Below are 16,186 nucleotides of genomic sequence, written 5' to 3'. Positions count from 1 at the left end.
CAATCTCCAATCCCAACTGATCAGCGCTGATGGAAAAATTCCACCCCGATTTCGAATACTCCTCCAACGTCATGGCCTGAGTTACCTCAAGACCACCACCCGTCCGGTAATAATTTATAAAGCCTGCATCGTTCGCCTTGGCGATGATCTGGATACGCGTACTATAACGCGATGATTTAAATCGTCTCTTGTTCGTCGAGCTCGTATCGAAATTGGTCACTTCCTCAACAGCGAAGGTGAAGAATTCCCTGGGGATGGATCGACCGCGATAAGCACGGAGACAAAACCGGCTCCGAGATACCATGTTGATTCAAGAAAGTTGTCCTCCACTGTTGGAAGATCGTATCGAGGGCCAAACAGACATAGGATTCCAACCCAAGCCTGGTCCCACACTGGCACCGAAGCTCTCTGAGAGTCTGGAGCAAGAGAACAACACGAAAGACAGGCTTTAGGAGAATTAACAGCCATTGTCGGTGAGAAAATGTGGATTCTAGCTCGTAGGGCGAGGTGCTGTCTTTGGGTGCTGCTTTGAGGGCATTTACTCGAAACTCGACGAATCGGGAAGCCCATTGAAAAACAATTTAGACTCATTTACCTCCAATAAACTAGTGCGCACTATGATTTACTAAGCAGTATTTCCGAGTTAGAAGGGTGCCTGAATATTAGCCTGACGGCGGAGGCATCCATTTTTGGCATCTTTGTGTTATGATATTTCTTGACATGAAGTTATTCGGAGATTTAATGCGGGAGCCCTATCCCTCAGGCCTCTATCTCGGTTTGGGGCTATGTGGGATTGCCGAGTCAGGTCGGTGGCTTTTCGGCGGTGAACCCCCTGCTCTTCGGCTGCTTAGCTGCGGGGGAATCTTGCACATGGCGGCCACGTCATGTTACACCAAATCCTGATCCTCCCGGTTTTTCTTCGTGCTCTTCATCGATCAATATGTTGGCTTTCTTATTCCCTCCGATTGACGGAGGAAGCATGTACTTAAAAAGGATACGGATTATTGGAGAACATTTAAGAGTTCTCTAAGAAACAGTCTTGGTTCTAATTTGACTTGGTGCTGTTCATCCTTACCTGATCAACAGGCCTTCTACCCCGCAAGTAGATCTTATACCCAACACTTTGGCTATATTAGCATCTTTGGTTATATCTCATAATACCTCAAGGTGTTCGTAGGCTAGGATAGGAGCTATCTCCCTGGGAAAAAAAGAGTTCAAAATAGGCAAACGCCCAAGCAGAGTCGCGATAATCACAACCTCCTAATACGCTAAATCTAGCAAGCCACCCGGTGAGGCAGTTATGTAAGCCACGCGGGCGGGGGAAAAGGGCCAAAAGTGAGACAAAGTGTTAAAAGAGGAAGAAAAAGGCAGCTAGATATAAGGCAAATCACGGCAACGGGTATTGCAAGTTAGCCCTGTTTACCGTGCAAAGAGTCAAGGTAGGATTCAGGAGCGCTTCGACGAGCTCGGGAAACTGAAACTTCATTCATCCTTGAACATTGGTCCTCGTTGAATCATTTGCGTCGTTCGACTTCCTAGTTGGACGTGTGAATCACATCTTCTGTTTCCGTATCTCCGGGAAGCGCTATAATGAGAGTGTCTAGGGTAGGAGCTCAACTCCCTCTCGAACTTATCCTGCTTTCCGCGGAATATCTTACGCCTGTTGACCTGCTGTCTCTCTTGCGTGCCTCTCCTGGGCTCGCACGGGTCCTAACTTTTCAGCATACCACGCTTCAGGACGAAGGAAAGAGGACGATCCTTCATCTAGTCGCAAGGGAAGGGGAGGCCGGATTGATGAAGCTACTGCTCGCAAACCGCGGTATCAGGCCTGACTCTAAGGATAACTGTGGTCGGACGCCATTATCCTATGCGGCGGACGGACATGAAGCAGTGGTCAGGCTGCTGCTCGACCGACAAGATGTTGAGGCGGACTGCAAGGACAACGAAGGGCTGACTCCATTATCCTATGCGGCTCGAGGTGGACATGAAGCGGTGGTCATGTTATTACTGGACCGACAAGATGTCCAGGCGGACTCTAAGAATAATGATGGGTTGTCTCCGATATCCTGGGCGGCCGGAGGTGGACATGAAGCGGTGGTCAGGCTACTGCTGGACCGACAAGATGTTGAGGTGGATTCGAAGGATAACTTGGGTCGGACACCGTTGCTATATGCGGCCTGGCGCGGACATGAAGCGGTGGTCAGACTACTGCTGGACCGACGAGATGTTGAGGTGGACTCAAAGGCTAATTGGGGTCAAACACCGTTGTCCTTTGCGGCTGGAGGTGGACATGAAGCAGTGGTCAGGCTACTGCTAGACCGACAAGAAGTCGAGGCGGACTCGAAGGATAATTCGGGTCGGACACCGTTGCTATACGCGGCCTGGCGCGGACATGAAGCGGTGGTCAGACTACTGCTGGACCGACGAGATGTTGAGGTGGACTCAAAGGCTAACTGGGATCGAACACCTTTATCCTGTGCGTCTGAAGGTGGACATGAAACGGTGATCAGGCTACTGCTGGACCGACAAGATCTTGAGGCGGAATTGAGGAATAATTGTTGAAGCGGGTAGCGCTCGATGGCAGTCTGACAGGCAGACAGGTCAAATAGCGGAACAAACACGCGCTTCTGCAGTGTCCACCGCCGAGATTATTACAGGAGATATCAGAAGAGGCTCATAGCGAGGCAAAGGAATCCAACTTTGTAGTCTCGGGATGGGCCAGGTTTACTCTGAGCGTTGGAAGACCCCAGTAACATCATTCAGACATCAGATTTTTTTTTTTTTTTTTTTTTTGAAAGCGCGTCTCATTTTGCGATTTTCACAGTCTTCCTGTATCCTCGTAGGTATTCACTTCAATTGGCACGTGAATACGCGTCTGAATTGTCATGTCTGAACATTCATGTTAAAAGATTGTTGACTAGCATTCTTTACCTTGTATCTATGATGTCATTGATCACAAAAGTATGTACATCTGCACCGCCAAAAGGCGGTAAGGGCGGAAAATTCCCGGCCCGCGAAAAAAAAGGGCAGCTCCAAAGCTCTCCAACTCCGAGATGTAGCTTCGTAGCAATTACTACCTCCGGTCTTGCCAGAGCAGCAACTTGCTAGGCACAACCCTCCGTGTCATCATGTTCGACACGGTCTGTTCGCTTCCGCTGTCCTCGGACCTGTTCACTCAGGCTATCCACCCCAAGGAGCCTGTCGTATCCGTCGGTCTGGCTGCGGGCCACGTTCAAACTTTCCGATTGCCGACAGAAGAGCATGACAGCGATGATGATGCCTCGACCTCGTCTGGCCGCAATGGCAAGGGACATATTGACACCATGTGGAGGACACGGCGGCACAAGGGCAGCTGTCGGTGCTTGGGATTTAGCGTTGACGGAGAAATGCTGTACTCTGCTGGCACAGACGGTTTGGTGAAGATCGCCAAGTCAGAGAGCGGCCAGGTCGAGAACAAGATTGCAATTCCTCTCGAGAAGAGCGGGTACGTACATCTTCTTCATATTATCAACCAGTGCGTTGACTTGACTTTCTCGGGCTAATGTTTCTCTTTTCTACCCCGCAGGTCCATTGATGCGCCCACCGTGATTCACGCTCTCTCCCCTCAGACCCTTTTGCTTGCGACAGACTCAAGCGCATTGCACATTTACGATCTCCGTATTCCTTACTCCAAGGTGTCTGCCAAACCCGAGCAGTCGCACCACCCCCACGACGACTACATCTCCTCTCTGACTCCCCTCCCCGCTTCCGACACAAGCACCTCCGGCTTCAGCAAGCAATGGATCACGACCGGTGGCACCACACTAGCGGTGACCGATCTGCGCCGGGGTGTCCTCGTCCGCAGTGAAGATCAAGAAGAGGAATTGGTAAGCACCGCATTTATCAGCGGACTCGCTAGCAGCGGAACCAGCCGTGGCGAGAAGGTGGCTGTTGGTGGATCCAATGGTGTCGTGACACTTTGGGAAAAGGGCGCGTGGGATGATCAAGATGAGCGCATCTACGTTGGTGGCGCCGAGGCAATTGAGACCCTGACCGCTGTGCCTGATTTCTTGGGAAAGGGCAAGATGGTAGCAGCCGGTCTCGGCAATGGATTGATCAAATTTATTCGCATCGGCCAGAATAAGGTGTCATCTGAGGTTGTCCACGACGAGACTGATGGTGTGGTCGGCCTTGGATTTGACGTTGAGGGTCGCATGGTCTCTGGTGGTGGTCAGATCGTCAAGGTTTGGCATGATGCTGTGAACACTTCGGGCGGAGACAGCATTGCTGGAGAGAAGCACATGATGGGTGACAGCGACGACAGCGATGATGGTTCCGATGACAGTGATGCAGAGGAACGACGGAATGCCAATGCCAATGAGCGCAAGAAGCGCAAGAAGGGCAAGTCAGGCCGTGGCACTGGACCCGATGTCATGGCTTTTGACATGGACTAAACGAGAAGAGAAAATGGCCTACTATTCATAGCCGCAATATCTGATACCCATTTTATCTGTTAGGATACCACCAAAGAAATGAGTTCATTTCTAAGTTACTTTATTGTTATTCCGAAGGTGCGAAAGTAAAGTAATTAGGAGGTATAGTTCGAAGTCTGGCATTGATCCGTAAGGCTATGTTCACATCCGAAAGGGCCCAGCAAAAGGCAGAAGTATATCCGAAAGTTAGCCCAACTTCTTGCTGGTACTGGTACTAACCTAATTGAGCATCTGCGGAGCGCTTATTCATGCTGAACTAAGCCGGGGGTATTTCCGCGATGCTCGAGTAGATAGCGATTTTGTAGAGGCATTGGGCCAATTCTTGAAGCTAGGCAGGTCAGAATAAAGTATCAGGAGCATACAAACTGTCTAATCAACCATGCAATTCAGTCAATAACCCAAGATCTTCGTTCCTAAACCACCGGAGGAATTGCACATCGGAACCAAGCTCAATCGAACTGCCGATGGCCGACCCCACGGCCCCACGGGTGTAGCCCATCATCCCAATGCCGTTCTCCGGACAATGGTGGGGTGTGGGGGGAAGTACAATTATAAGACTGCATTGGTCCGCTCTCTATCAGGGGGGACAAGAAATTAACTATACCCCAGACTCAACACCATGGACGCCTTCGAATACAATCCCAACCCAGGCCGCGTCGTATTCGGCAGCGGCACCCTACAGAAGCTCCCCGATGAAATCGCCCGGTTGCAGGTGAAGGCACCATTGGTTCTCTCAACACCGCAGCAGGTCGGCCAGGCCGAGACCGTCAAGGATGTCTTGAAGGGTCAGGTCGCTGGCATTTTCAGCGAGGCTACTATGCACACACCAACTCATGTTACCGAGAAGGCATTGGAATATGCAAAGGCGCAGGGCGCCGACGCAGTCATCTCGATTGGAGGTGGAAGCACGATTGGACTTGGCAAGGCGATTAGCATTCGCACTGGATTGCCGCATATTTGTATTCCGACGACGTATGCGGGCAGTGAGATGACTCCTATTCTGGGTGAAACTGCCGATGGGTTGAAGAAGACTCGCTCGGATCCTAAGATCCTGCCTGGCACGGTGATTTATGATGTAGACTTGACGATGACTCTGCCGGCTGCTATGAGTGCTACGAGTGGTGTCAATGCTATTGCTCATGCTGGTCAGTTTCTTTCTATGCCCTGAAACATCCCTCTGGAAGCACTTCTCAACTAACTGTGCCCTGAACTGTACAGTCGAGGCTCTTTACGCCCGCAACACCAACCCTATCATTACCATGATGGCCATCGAAGGCACCAGGGCCCTTGCATCCGCCCTCCCCGAAATTATCGAGAATCCTTCTTCTCAATCAGCCCGGTCCAAGGCCCTCTACGGGGCCTGGCTGTGCGGTACTTGCCTGGGTAGTGTGGGCATGTCCATTCACCACAAGCTGTGTCACACTCTGGGCGGCAGCTTCAACCTCCCTCACGCGGAGACTCACACCGCAGTCCTGCCCCATGCCATCTCTTACAATGCTCCTAACATTCCCGAGGCTATGAAGCAATTAGCAGATGCCTTGCCGGATAGCAACGGTGATGCCATCCATGGCCTGAACGTCCTGCTTGAGAAGCTGAAGGTCACGCGCGGTCTCAAGGACTTTGGTATGCAGGAAGAGGCTATTGACAAGGCTGCTGATATTGCTGTCTCTAATCCTTACTGGAACCCTCGTGCGATTGAGCGGGCTCCTATTCGCGAGTTGATCCGCCGAGTATGGGCGGGTGAGCCGGCCAAGGCGGATTTGTAGATAAGAATGTATAGCGGGAACTTCACTTGATGAATTATATTAGAATTATGAAACGATCAGTACTAGCTCTTGATCCGTCGTACTTTTCTCGGAGTATATCTCTATAATATCATGTTTTGCTGTGACGATGTTAGGGTTGAGCCTCTGCCAATGGGCTGATCCGCAATTTTTGTTATCGGCGGGGGAAGGTGGGGGAATTATTTTTTTTCTCCAAAACTTTCAGGTCCCTCCACCATATCGCCTGTCTACCCCTCCAACACCCACCTACCAGTATATACTCTCCAAATGGGTTCCGAAATGGAGGCAGCTCCCGTGCTGTCAACCCCCGATGATCGAATCCTCGAGGCCACCGAGCCCGTTATTGTCAACGAGGCGAAGCAGCCGCTGTCTGACGATGAACTCTCCATTACCTACGACATCGAGCGCACGTTGAAAGAGATCCGCCAGGCGCGGTACAAACGCATTGCCCTCCAGTTCCCCGATGATATGCTCCCCGATGCGCCACGGGTTTTCCAACTGCTCAGCCGTGGCCTGAACTCCGAGGACGTTGCCGGTGCGAACGGGACACACGCGACCGGTCAGACAAAGGATGGTGCCGCGGATGCGGAAGGAGGCATAACCCAGTCAGTGTCTCGGCTGTCTATGGCTGATGAGACAGAGAAGTGGTCTCCTCGACTGTACATTCTGGCCGATACCTCCTACGGCACCTGCTGTGTGGACGAAGTGGCCGCGGAGCATGTCGACGCAGACGTCGTGGTGCATTACGGGCGATCCTGTCTGTCGCCGAGTGCCAGACTGCCCGTCATCTATGTCTTTACACACAAGGCTTTGCCTCTAGAGCCCGTCGTGCAGGCGTTCAAAACAACCTATCCGGATTTGACGACAAAAGTTATCATTGCAGCCGACGTGACCTACTCCGGTCATGTCCCTGAACTTTACGCTCGCCTGGTGCAGGATGGCTACAGCAATTTGTTTGCTACCGAGGTGGCTCACGAACCCTCCTCCCCCATTCCCAATCGCACTGTGCCCGAGACTGTTCGAGAGGCCCAGGAGACACTGTCAGACTGGCAGCTGTTCCATATCTCCGATCCACCCACTACCCTGCTCCTGATCCTTGCTTCACGCGTTGCCGCCATTCATATTTACCCCACGAGTAACCCAAGCAACACCAATATCAAGCCCCTCCCGGCTTCTACTTCAGCTGCATTGCGCCGTCGCTATGCGATTTTGACTTCATTGAACACAGTGCCGATCTGGGGCATTCTGATCAACACCCTCAGTGTCAAGAATTATCTGCATATCGTGGATCATGTGAAGGAGCAGATTGCTGCTGCGGGCAAGAAAAGCTACATGTTCGTGGTGGGCAAGCTCAATGCTGCCAAGGTCGCCAACTTTAGTGAGATCGGCGGTTGGGTGGTTATTGGTTGCTGGGAGAGTTCGCTGGTGGATAGCAGGGATTTCTGGAAGCCCGTCATCACTCCATTTGAGTTGGAACTAGCGCTGAAGAGTGATGCCGAGCGAGTTTGGACCGGATCGTGGCATAGCGACTTCCAGGCCGTCCTCGACAAGCCTGCCGAGGAGGAAAAGGAAGATGAGGACACGACTTCCAATGGTGCAGCGGACAACGACGAAGACGACGTGTCGGAACCCGAAAGTGCACCGCCCGAGTTCGACTTACGCACAGGACGATACGTCTCGCATTCCCGTCCGATGCGAGATCCCGCACCCCGCGCTTCTTCCCAGATCGACGGGTCGACCGCGGGCGGACCAGCCGCTGCTAGGGCTCTGGCCCGGCGAGCTAAGGGCGACTTAGCGATGATCGGCAACGCCGTCTCGCCAGGGGCGGAGTTCTTACAGTCTCAACGTACATGGAAGGGGTTGGGAAGCGACTTCGATATTCGGTACGACGAAGAGGAGGATCCATCGGACAGTACGCTCGTCAAGGAAGGGCGCAAGGGTATTGCGAGGGGCTACACTGTGGGCGAATCGAGCGAGAAACATTAGTTTAGCGCCGCTCTTTGGGCATTTGGAGGCGACGACCGAGCGCCCTATAGAAGACATCCACCACACGGAAACCATCACAGCCTATTTGTACATACAAGCGAAAGAATGCAAATAATGGTGCCGATCAACCATATTGGAAGTGGAAATATTCAATCTATAAGTATTGCGTAGCTGTAACTATTATTCATCTCCTTCTAAGACCCTTGCTGTCTGAATGAAGAGTCCATGCAGCATCGTATCACATGACGCTGTCTTCTCTAACGGGCGCATCCGGACACAACTGGGATGGTCGTTCGTGTCTTTCGATCTTCCTTTTTTTTGGGCTTGTGCATAATCCCGTGAGACCTCTCAATTTTCTTCCTCCTCTTCCTTTTTTCTTCGTATCTCTATTTCCCTCTCTTCGTAAAACCCCCCTCCCCCTCTCCCTCCCTCGCTCCCCCTTCGGATACCCGATCCGCACCCCAGCCCTTGCGATCCACGTCTTATCGATTACCGAACCCATTTCAACGCTGTACGGCCTTGCATGGTGGCTTGTCTGGAGATGTGATTGCACATTACCCAAATTCCAGCCCACCTTATCATGAGCTGCGTCCTGACACAAACCGACCGCGATTTCGCGCCATTCCATCTCTCGACCTGAGCTGGATTAAGTGTTGACCGAGCGAGATCGAGATTCGGTAATCGGTATCTACTCACGCGGGCCCGGCGTCAAATCGCCGCAACACGACCACCATGGCGCAGGCACTCGCGGGCTCTGAGCAGGCACCGCAACAGCTCGTCGAGGATGCCCTGCCAAATAGCGTCATTCCAGAACAGCGAATACTTTCCCTCTTCGAACGGGTCATCACCACCAATGCCCCCATCCTCGAGTCTCTACTTCTCCAAGTCCCGACCGACACCATCCTCGCGCTCTACCACACCTCCCATTACCTTCGCACGTTCCTTCAGTCATACCCGACGGCATGGAAATCCCTTTCGTTTCGACTGCTCTGCCCGTCGGGCACCCTCCCCGCAACACGGATCATCATCCCGGGCCTGTCGGATCAGGAACCCCAGCGCCAATCACGACCGTATGCTTTAGATCAGCTGCTGATGAACGTAGTGATCCCGTTCAGTGGGTGCCTGAGGAGTTTGGAACTGGATAATACGGCCGTCTCGGGTCAGATTCTGATCTCGACTGTGTTGCATGCGCGTCGGCAAACACTGGAGCACTTGTCAGTTCGGGGCTGCAAGAATGTATCTCTTAAGTACCACGTCATCCCATATCTGACCATGTTCGGATTACAATATGATGTGGATATGGAGAAGAATATTGGCAGTTCCCCAGCCTTCCAGCGACTTGCGCTCAAGAGTCTCTACGTGTACCGATGCCGTCATCATCGGCGGCGGCCGTACCTCTCTGCTTCGCTACTGCGGAAGGACTCTGACTCGGAGCCCACTCATGATTTAGTGAGTCTTTGCCACAAGTTAGGGATATGGACCGACACTGCCTGGTGCACGACGCCGGCTGGGAGGTGTTTCCGCAGACGTGGGTATGTCTCGATGCGGGTTCCGCAAGGTTCACCGGAGGTTTGGGTGGTATTCGACCGGCTATGGCGATGCAAGAATTGGATCGGTCCTGTGGACTCGAAAACAGAGCGACCGCGTGTGCCTGATGGGAAGTTGTGGGAGAACTGCGATACGGGGTGTCATGGTGAAGCTCTAGGGACTGGTGAAGGGCCAGATGTCGGCGAGGGGAAAATGACACCGGCGCATTTACGCCATAGCCATACACAGTTCGTGCAAAACGTGAAATGCGACAACTGTTTCGACGATATCTCAGAACGGTGCGAGCAGTGCAGCATCCTGATGCACTGTGTAGGGTGTCGGAGAACGCTCTGTGCGAGCTGTGCCTATGAGCGGCCCTACCTTCATCGAGGAGCGTCAGCTACGTACTCTGGAACCAACAGTAACAGTGATTCCACCAATTCAACTTCCCTATGGTGGGCTCCGGGGGCGACCCTCTCACCCAGTTCGATGCAAGATCCAGTCTCAAACCCAATGGACAACGGTGTATTCCACGGGGGCGCCCCGACGTCACATCCTGCTCTCAAGTTCCACTGGTGCTGCACGGAGCCCATCTTCTCTGGAGGAGGTGGTATCAGCATCGGCACTCCTAGTCGAGATGTTGATCAAGTGCGTGCTGTTCCTTTGCCCCGCGGTCAAGGCTGGGAAGATCTCGAGTACACCGTCAGCGAGTGGAGCAAGACCTTCCCTAAGTACGCTTACGGCGATCCCAGTAAACCGGACTACTCGCTGGAAACGGGCCACCTTGCCATGATGAAATGGTTGCTTGGACCGCCCAATCGACAGGTGTCACCGTGCCCGCGTAACCTATGCCAGGAGTGCTACGACTCGCCACAGTGGAAAGTGCATTGCAAGAGCTGCTCCAAGCCTCTCTGCATTGAACACGACCTGCGCGGGCTTCGCCTGCGCATCTGCGGCTACAGGGACCTCGCATTCGAGAAAATGACGATTCAAACTCGATCTGCGGCACATTTATCACCTGATGCCTCCTTCAGCCAACAACTTCCCGGCTATGACCTTCCATTCCGAACTCATCGAATCATCGACTCCGCCAACAGTAGCTTTATTGACGATCCGCAGGGAAATATCGTCGCAGATGATACCGAACTCGACACGCCCAATGTCGAAGGATCGTCTCATCCACTCTTCTCCCGCAATGCTACTCGTTCCTTCTCTGCTCCACCCTCCAATCATTCCGGATCATGCTCGCCAACATCCGTATCCTCCGAGTCCCCCTTCGAAGCGCCACGGTGGCAAGGATGTCAATCCTTCTTCTGCCCTCAATACCGTGCTGTCGGGGATCAACGACAACGGTGCCCAAGCTACCTCCGGGAATGCAAGGCCTGTGCCGTATATGTCTGCCAGGATTGTGTACAAGCGCATCCACCTTGCAAGTGCTCCTACTGCGAGGAAAATTATCTGTGCCCAAACTGCATGAAAGTCCGTGCTCGTGACGGGACTTGCCGCCGTCGAGAGGAAGAGAAGGCGCGGAGGGAGCGGAAGTGGAAAAAGGACATGCAGGTGCTCGAAGGCATCTTGGAGCTCAAGGTTGCCAATGAAGTTGCCGAGTTTGCTGGTCAATTCTTTGACCTCGTTGAGCTGGACACTGAGGGCGGTATAGCCAGCTGTCTCATGGACGACACTGAGTCTGAGGCAGCTCAACCTAGCGAATCGCAGGTGCTGTCATCAGGTCTAAACACGGACGTCGGATCAAGTACTATGTTCTTCGCGGACAGCTTTACCGGCGCACGTGACGAATCTGAATAAGCTTTCTCCAATGAAAGAAGCCACGACCTCACTCACCGCATCTACATTCATCCCATGCATCCTCATCCTCACGGGCCTTTCCGCCCATTTCTTTCCCATTAGCAATATTTCCTCATACCACGGCATCGGCGTCAAAAGGAAAGACTACCACCTTTCTCATTTCCTTTCATTTATCACATCACACCACATCAACCTCGAACATCTCTGCACGGGATCTATTTTCCGAAGCGATCTATGCATGGCGGGCTGGCGCGAAATACCTTCGTCTGGGCGTTTTGCGGCATGGAGGGGGCGTCTACTAACGGCATATCCTGCACTGCACTCTTTGTCTCCTGATTCTTCCTTTTTCCCCTTTTGTTCTACCCCCTCCTCTTTCAACACATCTTTCGAATCGGACCAATGCTGCAGATAGCGGACGGGGGGCGGTCCTGTGCCCCGTTTTGCTTCTTCGGCGACTGGATGTGCAGGAACACAGACCGGTTTGATGACATGGCTGGCCAATGGATGCAGGCACCGAGCCAGTTACTCTAGTACGTATCATTATTTTTTTTATCTCTATTTTTTATTTGGTTTGGAGGTTGCCAGGCTGGTTGATCCAGCGCGTGATTTTGGTGAAGGATGGCATGGCACAGCATGGCACGGCAATGTCGGCGGGACTTATTTTTACGATCATGATGGGCTGTGCAGCATCCTTCGATTTTTTATCCATATATCCATATTTATTACTCGTAATCGTGATCAGTCTTATCCATTTCTAGTGATCTGCTACCCACGAGGTCGAAGAACTGGTGTATCTTTCTTGTAAAAGGCAAAAAGTCCAGGGAATGTTGCATTTCCCCGCCGGTTTTGGGAAATAAGTACAGTGGAGTTCCAAAGAAGAAGATATTGAAGCATAGCCGAGTTGAACGATTTCCTTAGCTTCTCGATGCAGACTTTTGAACAGCCGATGTACCTTGGCTCAGTCTTTACGGAACACCGGATTATGGGGCCTAGCAAAAAGGACCCCTCTCGATAGCTCGATCCGATTGGTCAATGTTCCACTGGTATAGTACATCCACCTGCTGCCTGATCCGCCCTTGCCATCTCTTCCACTCCTCTCTTCTTTTCTTCTCCGGTCCGCGCCTCCGCGGGTACAAAAGTATGTAGGTATAAGTTCCTAGCCAGAGGTTAATCAATATCAAAACACTGGCCGGCGTGACCGTGCCCGTGAGGTGGTGCATCGAAAATACCCCCAAGACCTATCCGAATATCCACGGATCATCATCTAATTTGTCCACGAAATGACTATCAATACGCCACCAGACCGCTAAAACTCCGGCGAATTAGTAGAACTTCAACCCCCACGGCGCAAGCTTGGAAGTCGGAGGTTCATGGCTGGATCGTCGTCGGGTGATACCTGAAGCATCACGGAGGTTAGGAATAGGTTTTTCCTGTTCTGAATTGACGTGGCAGCATCGACATCTCGACATCTGCATGTTGCCAATCATGTGCCTGATATCGTAGTCGCAGCCTCTGGATGCCCTATCTCCTAAACCAACCAACAAAAGAACTACTGTACTCCGTAAAGCAGTAGTACCGCGGGGGTTCCATCCGTACTTGTTTCAAGCCTCCATAAATGTTCATTCATAATCATCACAGTTGGGAGCCGAACGATTAACCGAAAAAAATGAAACCTGAGCTTATCAAGCAAGGCAACTTCAAACACCTTGAGGATGAAGTTCCAAATAAGAGAAATTTGAAGCATATCTGGGCCCTGGTTTTCGCCGTTTCTCCTGTCTCTACTGTAGTCTCAGACTTTTGAACTGCCACTGTACATACACCATCCATCTTCCGCCCCCAATATCCAAATCGGGACATCGCGATCGAATACATGGGAGTAGTTAGTACAGAACTAAGTACTTAGTACGACTACAGTCCCACTAGTCAATATCGATACGTATCTTTTTCATCGGAGATTCCACAATCCGCGCTAGAGCTCAAAATGACGTGTCCAAAGTACCTTTTCTAGCCTGATTGGGCCAGGTATTTTTGCCACGTCAGTATCTTTGCGCTCTGTCCGTGTTTCCGCGTCGTGGTGGAAGGGAGGGTGGATTGTGGGTTTGGACGAAAGTACCTACAGATGGATGTCGATCACCTGGACTGTACGGGATTTTCTTTTCCGATGTTGGGGGTTGGAGGGGATGTGGGCCGGTTGTCGGATAAGTACATTATGCTCTATACTTAGTATCGTAGATGTAGGGGGTTCGTTGGTAGGTACCAGTAGGGTGGGATGGGAAAGGCGACGACTCCGTTCTGTCGGGTGATGTTGTGGAGAAGGGAGGGAGTATTGTACTACTGTATATTGGAAGTGGAGATTTTTGAGTGCTTAGCCGGTACCGGGGGTGTAGTTGGATTATAGCTTGATTATGGTGGATTAGACCTGTATAGTACTAGTAGCTACAGGATCATGGGGAGAAGAAAGAAGAGTGGAATGGTTGCCTTGCTGCTGTAGGCTTAAGGGTTCTTAATTTTTATTTTTATTTTTCATATTTCCGCGAATTATCTATAGTTTCATTAGTTAGTACGCATGCGACTTCTATTTTCGGGAAATTCCCAAGTACCATGAAGTCGTCTTCCATCTGCCAGTTCTACGTGGTTAGAAATTCCACCATCTAAAGCTGGAGATGAGAAGAATCTACGATATGTACCTAGTTAATGACAACTATACCGTTCAGCCACCAGGTCCAATCTCACCAGCGCCTGCACCTTTTACTGGATCAACAGTTGGCGGTAAACAACCAAGCCAACGTCCCAGTAGAACCTAAATCCCTCCAAATGTCGCGCTATTATGCTATGGGACGAGTGCTAATATCGTCCGCCGACGCAGTGCATCCAAAGTGCCGACATCGTCGTTATTCTCGCTACCATCTGTCGGCGTCACTCTGCTGTCACCGCACAGCAGCATCGGCATCAGCATCAGCTAGCGGCAGCAGCAACTAAAACATAGGCCGAGCGTCGGTCATCTGATAGCCACGGAGAGGGGAAGTAGCACCCTGTCATCTTGCAAAATCATCGTCGGTCTAAGTACGTGTCTTCACATACTTGGCCCCGCGATGATGCGGTCAAGGGCGTAGAAAAGAACACAAGACGACTAAACCACCAAGGCAAGTTGGCAACAACGGTCATCATGCGGCCGCGCACCACGTGGGATGGGAAGATGCAAACGTCCCGCGATGACTTTGCGACTCGAAATGTCTTATCAGCGGTGAAGGTTGAGCCCAGTGCATTGGGGCGCCAATAAGGTCGGAAGTATGCTAGGCAGGAGGAGGCCGTAGTGGTGCAGGGCAGGGCAGGGCAGGGCAGAATAGGCAGAAGCGCATGTTTTCTGTTTCTGTTTCTGTTTCTTGCTTCTGTTTCTTGTCCTTTGCTTCGCTGGTTCTCCCTGTCATGGAGATCGGGTGGATGTGGATCGGGCGCGCCGATCCTTCAAGATCAACCCGAATCCCCGGGGCTTGGGTGTTTAGCGGATGTACTAATTATGTACTCCGTACATGCATCCAGCTGTCGGGCCTGATCCAGTATACAGGTACAGAGTACAGATGCACGACCTGTCTTGTTCGTTCTTTTTTCAGTTTACATCCGTCCACTTTCCCACCCACCTCCTTCCCTTGTACCTCAATCCCTCCAACCCACCTTCCGTCAGGCGGCAGTGAAAGGGGTACAGGCATAGTACAGTACAGATATCAGATCGGCTGGCGCGGATGCAGGCATCGAACCCCCCGATTGGTACGGGGCCTCCTTTGGAGGGTCTGTCTGGAAGACTTCCCATTAGCCAGGCCCCAAGGGGGAAGGGATGGAGGAGGCCACTGGGGCAGTGGGCACTGTCGGACTGGGGCCGCGATGGGGTGGAGCGCGATCAGGATCAGGGAGTTTGGTAACTTGATGGTAACTTGTTCAACTAGTCTGCCGCGGTCTGACATCACCGTCGGCTCTGGCTCTTTCGACGTGGGTTTTTTGGTTTTGCTTTTTCCCATTTTCAGCCCAGGGCTCAGGGGGAGGGAGGTGGGGTTAGTCGGTACATAGAGTGGATTGGGTTGGGAAAGTGGGGGGAAGACTGGCGCCGATTTCAAGATCCCAGCTTGTTTAACCCTGGTAAACCTGTAGATGTAGACAAGTGTTATTGTCTACCTGACAACCTGTCACCCTAGTGTCAGTAGTACTGTAGTAGTGACTAGTGGCCCTGGGTCGATCCAATGGGATACTCTGGATATCTCAATACCTGCATATGCCGGGATTTACCCGTGTCTCTTGTTAGAGTCGGCTGGGTTTGGGCGGAGCGGTCCAGGGTCAGAGAGGGGTGAAATCCAGTTGAATCCAGGGGGGCGCGTGGGAATAAGAGAGTCGGTGAAGGCTTGAAGTAGACCAAAGATCAGCTGCAGACGCGATTGGCCTTAAGCCTGATTGGTGGATGGAGGAGGGGGGGAAGTTGATGATGTTTCCTGAGTAGATTCATTGAATGATTGGAGAGTTGTTGTCGAAGGATTTTGGGAAGTTGGAGGAAAGTCACTGGACTCTGCGGCTCGTGACCGGTTTTTTTCTTGTCCAAAGCAAACATTTTCAACAATATTAAAA

General features: G+C 51.9%; 5 protein-coding genes across 5 annotated transcripts; all 5 read left to right on the top strand.

Annotated features, from left to right (window-relative positions):
* Positions 1 to 1,590: 1,590 nt before the first annotated feature.
* Positions 1,591 to 2,562, top strand: N7473_007707 (ankyrin repeat domain-containing protein; the record flags this gene model as incomplete). Its single annotated transcript, XM_057153647.1, has 1 exon — positions 1,591 to 2,562. One exon carries the CDS (start codon positions 1,591 to 1,593, stop codon positions 2,560 to 2,562), a length of 972 nt encoding a protein of 323 aa, XP_057007985.1.
* A 566-nt stretch (positions 2,563 to 3,128) lies between these two features.
* On the top strand, positions 3,129 to 4,433 carry N7473_007706 (WD40 repeat domain-containing protein; the record flags this gene model as incomplete). The annotated part of the gene is made up of 2 exons (XM_057153646.1): positions 3,129 to 3,484; positions 3,566 to 4,433. 2 exons carry the CDS (start codon positions 3,129 to 3,131, stop codon positions 4,431 to 4,433), a joined length of 1,224 nt encoding a protein of 407 aa, XP_057007984.1.
* A 658-nt stretch (positions 4,434 to 5,091) lies between these two features.
* On the top strand, positions 5,092 to 6,238 carry N7473_007705 (maleylacetate reductase; the record flags this gene model as incomplete). Its single annotated transcript, XM_057153645.1, has 2 exons — positions 5,092 to 5,617; positions 5,691 to 6,238. 2 exons carry the CDS (start codon positions 5,092 to 5,094, stop codon positions 6,236 to 6,238), a joined length of 1,074 nt encoding a protein of 357 aa, XP_057007983.1.
* Positions 6,239 to 6,523: 285 nt separating this feature from the next.
* On the top strand, positions 6,524 to 8,242 carry N7473_007704 (2-(3-amino-3-carboxypropyl)histidine synthase subunit 1/2; the record flags this gene model as incomplete). The annotated part of the gene is made up of 1 exon (XM_057153644.1): positions 6,524 to 8,242. The coding sequence occupies one exon, from the start codon at positions 6,524 to 6,526 to the stop codon at positions 8,240 to 8,242; it is 1,719 nt and encodes a 572-aa protein (XP_057007982.1).
* A 732-nt stretch (positions 8,243 to 8,974) lies between these two features.
* Positions 8,975 to 11,575, top strand: N7473_007703 (uncharacterized protein; the record flags this gene model as incomplete). Its single annotated transcript, XM_057153643.1, has 1 exon — positions 8,975 to 11,575. One exon carries the CDS (start codon positions 8,975 to 8,977, stop codon positions 11,573 to 11,575), a length of 2,601 nt encoding a protein of 866 aa, XP_057007981.1.
* Between the last annotated feature and the right edge of the window lie 4,611 nt (positions 11,576 to 16,186).

This window comes from Penicillium subrubescens, assembly GCF_028828155.1.
Source record: "Penicillium subrubescens strain IBT 31985 chromosome Unknown utg000005l_segment0_segment0, whole genome shotgun sequence".
Lineage (NCBI taxonomy): Eukaryota > Fungi > Ascomycota > Eurotiomycetes > Eurotiales > Aspergillaceae > Penicillium > Penicillium subrubescens.
The sequence above is the reverse complement of the archived record's forward strand: the minus strand, read 5'-3'. Positions and strand labels throughout refer to the sequence as shown.